This window comes from Cryptomeria japonica, chromosome 1 (genome assembly GCF_030272615.1).
Source record: "Cryptomeria japonica chromosome 1, Sugi_1.0, whole genome shotgun sequence".
Lineage (NCBI taxonomy): Eukaryota > Viridiplantae > Streptophyta > Pinopsida > Cupressales > Cupressaceae > Cryptomeria > Cryptomeria japonica.
The window spans coordinates 307726867-307736110 of NC_081405.1; the positions used below are offsets into that span (position 1 = coordinate 307726867).

A 9244-nucleotide genomic window follows, 5' to 3' on the forward strand; every position below is an offset into this window, starting at 1 on the left:
ATTAAATTTCTTAACTGTTCAATCAATTATCTTAACTCCTCAATCAATCCAGTTGATCTCTCAATCAATTTAGTCTAACTGAATCATGCAGGTTGTTCACATCGTAATTATCTCCCATCAAGTTGTCTCATTAAATCTTGACCGTTGATTAATTATGTTCTCAAATCGAACTTAGCCATTTAATCAATCCTTTCAAAATCTATAAATTATGCATCAATCCTTCCTTTTCAATAACCACATTCTTCAAATTCTTGTGCTTATACTCTGTAGGTATCATGCAACTTTGAGAGCCACTACCATATCGCGTATCAAAGATGAGAAGAACAACATAAGCGATATGCTTGGATTTGACAGGGAATTTTCTATGATTTGATTTATTCATTTTTGTTGGTGAAGTTGTTAGTAGGCTTTTATTATGTGATGATCAAATTTAAAACTAGATTAGGTTTCATGGTTGCCCACTAATCTGATTAGCTTGATGAATTTCCCTCGTCTACAAATTCATTTGCGCAATCAAACATATTTATGAGTTCAACAAGGAATGTCTAATAACCATTTGATTTTCAAGGAACAATCATTTTAGGAACATTTAGATTTTGAGCTTAAAAGGATTCTATTGCATTAGGATCCACATACATGCCACCTACATAATTCCTTGTGATATCTTCAAATATTCACCCAAGGTCATAAAATTGGTTCATCAAGGGGGTTGACCAAAAAGAACTTTACCTCACTAGTCTAACAACTTCTCGAAAGATGTTTCTAAATACCAACATCCTTAGACACATGTAGATATCAAATATTGCAATTCAACAAGTTGTAGAAGTCTAATGTTTGCCAAATTAGATCCACACATTAGAGGACAATTTCATGCATTTGGATCAACCTCCAATCACTTATAATTGGTCTGTATGAAATTCCAAGTCCATTATGATTTCAAAATTTAAATATTAGTGAATTGACTCTACATATCTTCATGCCTTCCATAGTTGAACATCAAATTGAGCACTAAGTGTATCTATCTTTCTCATTTAATTTCAAAATATTTATTATAACGATCAAAACCCTAACTTTATCCCAACTATTATTTAACATCTAGGTCAATGCATATTTAATTATCTATTTTTATTTAATTAACCTAAATTAATTTAAAATAAATTTTATTCAAAAGATTGCTTCTAGAATCAATTGTGTATTAAAACAACATACACAATTGATTTCAGAAGTCAATCTTTTGAATACTACATGAGTATTAAAACATACATAGTTTATTCCAGAAGCAATCTTTTGAAAACTACATGAATATCAAAACATACATAGTTGATTTCAAAAGTAGTTTTTTGAATGCTACATGAGTATCAAAACTTACATAGTTCATTCTAGAAGCAATGTTTCAATTTCAAATACTGCATGAATATGAAAACATGTACACAATCGATTCTAGAAGCAATCTTTTAAATACTACATGAATATAAAAAACATACACAATTGATTCTAGAAGCAATCTTTTAAATACTACATGAATATAAAAAACATACACAATTGATTCAAGAAGAAATCTTTTAAATACTACATGAATATCTAAACATACACAATTGTTTCCATAAGCAATCTTTGAACACTACAAGATAATCAAAACATACATAATTGATTCCAAAAATAATCTTTTGAATACTTCATGAATATCAGAACATATACATAGTTGATTCTAGAAGCAATCTTTTGAATACTACATGAATCTCGAAACACTCACAATTGATTCTAGAAGCAATCTTTTAAATATTACATAAATATCAAAACATACACAATTGATTTTAATTATTATCTTTTGAATACTACACAAATAGCAAAACATACATAATTATATTCCTTCTAGGAAGGAGTACCAATAATAGTTATAGCTAACTTTGTGCACCCATAAATCCTAAATGATACATTAGATTTTGACGATTTTTTGTTGTTGTTATCGTCTCCGTATATAATATTTAACCAGCTTAATCTATAATTAGATATATAGATAAATATCTATTTCGTCCCAATCACATTATTCGTCCCCACTTAAATAACGTCCCAACATTAATCAACGCAAGGGAAAAGGACAGAAAAATAATACCCACCAACTACCATTCCACACAATGACAACGGAAGCTTCAAGGTACCGACTAACTTTTCCCAAACTTGTAAAAGAAAATCTGTACAGGGTCGCATCTGATCATTAAAATCCCTAAGGAAGTCCTCATCTCACACACCATCCTCCTAGCTGGGAATTTTTCCTGTTCCTTGCACGTCTTTCTCTCACTTTACTTGCTTGCCCCTTCCTGGAAATCGATCTACCGATTTATAAATTCGCCGTACTAGGCACCTGAAACCCCAATGCAACCGTAAATCACTATTTTTGTCAAAATGGCAACCCGGTTTCGAATCTCTGCCCTGCTTTTGTTGTTGCTGTGTGCATGGACATCTCCTTCGTTCGCTGACGACTTACGGCTGCCGGATAGCGCGAGCTTCCCGCAAGCGCAGGCTGAAAGGTTCATCAGAGCGCTGAACTTGATGCCCGGTGTTGCAGAAGCCCCGGAAGAGTACGGGAATGAAGGGCCTCGCTTGGTGGAAAGAAAGATTAATCTTCATATCAATGGCGATTCGGGTAGCACCGCTTCACTGGAAGACCTCGGTCACCATGCCGGATATTATCAGCTCGAGCATACTCATGCCGCCAAGTAAGTTTCAGAAAGAATAAAATCTTTATAGGAAGACATCGAGATCGAAATAGTAATTTAAAAGAAATTCTTAGGGATGGACATTAAATTAGGAATGGCAGTTGATAAATTTTAACGCCAAGGCCGATGAGAAATTTGTAGAATTTTTTTATTTTTTATTTTTCCCGAAAATCCATATAATCTACTATTGCCGTTGTTTTCTTAGGTGTACAGTCTTGTTTTTGTAAAAGAAATATAGATAGATAGAGATTTTATAAACGGCTGCGAAATTAAGTCTTATGGCCTCCCAAGAATAAAATCAGAACCAAAGAAGTGAGATGCTGCCTAAAAAGCAAATGCTTGCAGTGAAGGACGAGCAATTTCTTAATGTCTGGTTCATTGATAATTGGGTAATTGGAGCCTAAATTTGACGGTCGACCCTGCCTCTCAATTTTTTTTTAATAGTATTTAATTTTTGTGACGATAAGTCATTTATAGTCGCCCTTCAAATGCAAGGCATACGCCTTACACTAGAAAGAAAATATGATGGACTAGATATATAGATATCTCAATCCTTTAGAATGTTTGATAGTCTGCCAAAAACCTTACCTTTCATGTAATATGGTCTTCCTAAAATTTTGATTGTACTGTACTACAAAAATACATAAATACGACCTCACAGGCGGTTCCTCGTGCAACCTTGGCAGGCTCTGGTTCAGGTTCATTCTTTAATTGGTGCCACTCGGGGATCTATCCTCGATTGGTTATTCGTGAGTCATTAATTACCTGGTACGTGCATCCTGCGAGGTCAACATTGGCGAGTTTTACAATCGCTCTTGTGGGTTCTATGTGCTGCCTCTCATTTTTTAATATGCACATCTCAATTGAGCCTTGTTGTGGAAGCTCTCATTCATTTATTAGGTCTTATTGGGAATTGATGGGCTCTTTGGTAGGCTTGGCTCTCATTACTTGATTGGTTTTATGAACAACTGAACCTTAGCTTTTTGCATGCAAGCTTTTTCTACATAAAATATGCTTTCTCTTAATCCATAACCGATGCAAATGGGGAATTGAATGTTTAGTTCTTTGAGAGCTGGCTCATTCCTTAACTGGTCCCTTTGAAGAATTAAACCTTAATGCAGTCTCCATGACTTAATTTTTTAACTGTTTCTTTGGGAGAACTGAACCTGGGTGGGCTCTTTGGAAGCGAACATTCCATGGAAATTCATCTTCTTTAGCCTGTTTTTTTTTCCCGAGAATATACCTAATCATGCCAAACTATGTAAATATACCTAATCATGCCAAACTATGTAAAGTTTGGATCAGATAAAAATTGTTACGAGAAAATGTTTAAGGAAGAATTAGAAAACGTAGTCAATAAAGAATTGAGAAGGTTCAATGAGGATTGATTCCTTACAGGAGTTTTATAATAACTATTTAAAATAGTATTGAATGAAGAATGATGAAGGCTCATTAAGGAGTTGACGAGATATTTTTTTGGAGTTCCAAAGTGATGGCATTAATATTTGATGCATTTTTGCCTTATTTTCATCTAGGTAATATCTAACTTAATTGCATCATATTAAGTGTTTTTACTGAAGAATGTTGCTAATAGCCTCTGGATGCTCTGATTTTCAAATAAGTTTGAAGGATAGTTAAATGTATTAGATGTTATAATACCAAATACTATACATTTTGATTTATAGTATTAAGGATTATTTGGATATACTTTATTTTGCCAGTTTTGGTTTGAGGTTCATGTTTGGTGGTTTCCCAATTGGAAACTTAATTATGATTAGATGCTGATAGGCTCCTCTGTCATGTCTCTACCCTCTCTGAGCTTATAGAAACAAGTAATGGGATGCTTATGCACACCTTCAGAACAATAAAGAATTGACAGACAATTTTCTTTTGGGAAAAGGATGCATCTGAAATTTTGGTTCCTGATATTCCAAATATTTTCTGCAATTTTAGACATATAGTAATTTTTGTTGACTTTTTTCTGAGTAAACATGGTTTTTACTGTAATGAATGTGTACTTATTAAACCAACTTGCTACATTTAAAGCTCAATGCTATATATGTGAATTGCAATAGAAAGCTAAAATTACAAAAAGGTGCTTCCGTGTATTGTGGGATCCGTTGCCTTGTGATTATTACCGGCATGTGTTAAAGAAAGGTCAATAAGGAAACGAATTTATGGAAATTGGTCAGCATAGAGACGACTTCAATATACATAGGTAAAAATATCACAAAAATATTTTGGCCATAGAAGCTCCAATTACTTAACTGAATATGAAATGCTATTATATAGTAAACTTAGATGAAAGTTTAGAAGAAGCAAAATTTTTCCATTTAATTTCTATTGGAACCACAAAACGATTGTTGCTTTATCAGTTGCATATTATCAATGTATAATGAATAATCTACAAATGCTATCTAAGTACTTACATCTGCTTCATTTCTGGATTTTGCATTTTTAATATTTAACATGTATAACTAGCAATGTTTTCACAGGAACTTTATTCTAATCTTTAATGAATTTGTAGGATGTTCTACTTCTTCTTTGAGTCTCGAGGAAGCAAAGCAGATGATCCTGTTGTTCTCTGGATGACTGGAGGTCCTGGGTGTAGCAGCGAACTAGCTGTGTTTTATGAGAATGGGCCTTTCAAGATTACAGACAATTTGACTCTGGTCTGGAATGACTATGGATGGGACAAGGTATTCTGCTTGCTTTGTTCATCTGCAGCTTTTTTTTTTTAATTGAAACAATTGTGGCCTGCTTCAAGGATTTTGTGCAAAAATTTGGGATTGTTTTCAATCCTTAGAAGGTTATATTACTTATACTTGAAAGTAAGAGCCAGTATACTTGAGAAATAAGTTTGTGCAGGTCTCTTTTTTGCTGACTACCTATGTTTAAGATGTTATGCGTGATACTTGTTTTGGAGGGGTTGGTGCTTTTCACAGATTCTTGTTGGCATTATTATGTGTTTGATGCTTATTTATCTCTGCAATGTTATGCAAAAGTGATTGTCCTTTTCACTTTAATGCATATAGTCACTGCATTCAACTTCAATTCAAGATTGAGGATGCCCTGTGAAATACTTTGGGCTATTGAAATTTCAGATCTTTCTTTCCACTCTTAGATGTAAGCAGTAATTTTATTTTAATGCGAGAAAGATTATGCTACTTTTTAAATCTGAAATTATAGAATCATGGCTACAACGAATACATGATTTGACTTTGCACAGTCGGTAAACCTGATATTATAGTATCACAAATGTTTTGAATAGGATTGGACTCACACACTGGTTTGAAAAATTCGACCCTTAATTGCAAATCTATGGTAAGTGGTTACCCTATTGTCAGCAGAAAACTTGGTGCCCAAGGATAGGGATCCTGTTCCCCAACCAACACTATAACCAATGGTTGATCATAAAAAATGCCTTTGCCTGATTAGAGGAGCTTGTCCTGTTGTGACCATGTCTTCAGAATAGACATGGTCATCTACTAAATAGAGAAATTATTTAGTTCAGTCCATGTTTGAGTATGACCACCTATTCTAGCAAGGAAACATTTCATCTTTGAATGTTTTGTTAAGTTCTGAAAATTGTGCTTTTTCATGTGACATGAAATGGATCACTTTACATTGTAATTGACTTTAATGTAACATGATGTCAAAATTGTCAGGTATCAAATCTCATCTTTGTGGATCAGCCTACTGGAACTGGTTTTAGTTACAGCACTGACGTACGTGACTACCGTCATGATGAGACTGGTGTTGGTAATGACATGTATGACTTTTTACAGGTTTGTTCTGACTTTTGTGATTGTTTTTTTTTTTAATTTTTATGAATTTCCTATAAATCTAGCATATTTGGTTTTAATTTTAGAGTGGTACAAGAAGGCTGTTTTGTGAGGAATCAAATGTAGGTATTTGATCTACATCCGAGTTTAGTATTCTGAAGCATGGACAGGTTTTGTTTGGTTGAATTAATATGAAATTCGGCCTCTGCTGTCGTAGTAATTTTATTTGTTGTTGTCATCTCTTAGGCATTTTTTAAAGAACACCCCCAATATGCAAAGAATGACTTTTTTATCACTGGGGAATCATATGCTGGACATTATATTCCAGCTGTTACAAGTAGGGTTCATCAAGGAAACAAAGCAAGCGAGGGTCTTCCCATAAATTTGAAGGTACAGTGGGGCACAATCTTGTTTCTATGTACTACTAAGTACTAACTATTATCATGTTTCTCAGTGGAGTAAAAAGACTGTTTGTGGACATGAACATCTGTTTTATATTCATGGCAAAGCTTTTGAGTAGACTTTTTTTAGGGTGGTTTACTAATGATCATTCTTATCCCTTGTGGACATGAACATCTGTTTTATACTCGTGGCAAAGCTTTTGAATAGGGTTTTTTTAGGGTGGTTTACTAATGATCATCCTTATCGTTAACCATTTGAAAATTTCTACAGGGATTTGCCATTGGCAATGGACTTACCAATCCATTAATCCAATATAAAGCATACACAGATTATGCACTGGAGATGGGTTTGATTGCAGAAGATGATTACAAGCGAATCAACAAAATCTATCCAGCTTGTGAACTGTCTATTAAACTTTGTGGTGAGTTTATCTCATCAAATAATGACTTTTGAAATCTTCTACTGATAAATTTATAATTGAAAGGAAAACTGAGTTTTGTGTTGTAGTGATCCCATAGAAACAGTAATAGCAGCTTCGTTGATTAGTTTCATGGAAATTTGAGCATTATTGTTGTCTTTCTGGTTTCTATTTAAGTAAAATTTGTATTCTATTTTTATCTACCATGAGATGGTGAGAGCTATGTAATGATAGGGCTTTCAAGTTAGGTTCATAATCTCGACTGTCATTATATTAATAATTATCATAACTAATATGATGCCTTGCCAGGTACCAAGGGAACTGTGTCTTGTTTTGCATCATATTTGATTTGCACCTCAATTTTCAACTCCATTATGTCAATAGTTGGGGATATCAATGTGAGACATTATCTCTTTCACCTCATAATCTGAGAAAATTACACAAGATGTTACAAACTATCTTACATGCAATTATTTAAATTTTAATGACCTTAATTTGAAAGTGTGTTTGTGGCTGTTTTGGTTTGTATTTTGCAGTATTATGATGTTAGGAAGAAGTGTGATGGAAGTCTTTGCTATGATTTTGGAAATATGGAGAGTTACTTGAACCAGGGGTCTGTTAGGGATGCTCTGGGGGTTGGTGATAGAAAATTTGTCTCTTGTAGCCCTACTGTTTATGAAGCTATGGTTACCGATTGGATGCGAAATCTGGAAGTAGGCATTCCTGCACTCATAGAGGATGGAATCAATCTGTTAGTGTATGCAGGGGAATATGATCTTATTTGCAACTGGCTTGGTAATGATTCTCCAAATAACATGCTATTTCTGCTTGAATGAAGACTGGCGGCCTTGGTTTGTCATATTCTGTTGAAATTTGTTAGTGTCAAAATGGAAAGTTAATCATTTGAATACTTGCTTTTAGGTAACTCGAGATGGGTGAATTCCATGGAGTGGTCAGGCCATGAGGAATTTATTAAGGCAGCCACAAAATCCTTCCTTGTAGATGACAAAGAAGCAGGTTTAATAACCAGTCATGGATCCCTTAGTTTCCTCAAGGTAAAATGCACCCTGTGGTTAATGATTGTTTTCCATATATAATTGTGATATTCGTTATTCATGTAATTTCTGTTTTGGTGTACCAGGTTCATGATGCAGGTCATATGGTCCCAATGGATCAGCCAAAGGCAGCATTAGAGATGCTAAGACGCTGGACAAAAGGAAATACTCTTGATGGTAGCTCTGAGATGCTAGAAACAGTACCAAAGTCATCAGAGAAAAGTTCTTCACAGTAGTTTCTCAAATAAACCCACATAATGTTGAGATTTGTTTTCAACAATACAAGCTTCTATGTAAATATTTTCATAATTCAGCACCATGCACACCCATAATCTGGTATATTTTTAGAATCGGTGAACAAATGTAGTGCTGAAATCATCAAGTCTTCTGCTTAAGTTCTAATGACCATATTAATTGCTATAGGAATGACAGTATATTATTGTTCACCGAGCCTATGATTTTTTTTTCTCAATGCTTGCTCAGCTATAGTTTGTACAAGAAACATAAGTTCTTCAGTGGCTTTGTTCTCCAGCATATTATGATGTTCAACTTAAAATAGGTTTTCTTTATGCATATAAATTTCATGTCTATGCATTTGAATTAATTGATTTGAAGCAAGCAGTTTACCCTGGCTGGGGTTGAGATTTTTTTGTGCTCAGTGTGCATGTGACATAATTTTTTACCTGAACTTGATTTGAGGCTGAAGGTCTCTCTCGCCTAGATGAGATGTCTTTTTAGGACCTCATGGGCCTTCTCATCCTTGTTGATCGAATCTACTTTTGCTACCAATGGTTAAAATAAGCTGGGACCAGGTAAGTAGGCAAGTTTGAGTCCAATGGTTCTCTTTGGGTTATTTTTCATTGATAC

The 9244-nt window shown here is 34.2% G+C and overlaps 1 protein-coding gene across 1 annotated transcript; it reads left to right on the forward strand.

The window, feature by feature from the left end:
- Positions 1-2131: 2131 nt before the first annotated feature.
- On the forward strand, positions 2132-8823 carry LOC131026907 (serine carboxypeptidase-like). Its single transcript, XM_057956921.2, has 9 exons — positions 2132-2717; positions 5245-5416; positions 6386-6505; positions 6749-6892; positions 7175-7325; positions 7632-7720; positions 7859-8117; positions 8244-8377; positions 8464-8823. The coding sequence occupies exons 1-9, from the start codon at positions 2404-2406 to the stop codon at positions 8611-8613; spliced, it is 1533 nt and encodes a 510-aa protein (XP_057812904.1). The 5' UTR covers positions 2132-2403; the 3' UTR covers positions 8614-8823.
- Positions 8824-9244: the final 421 nt, after the last annotated feature.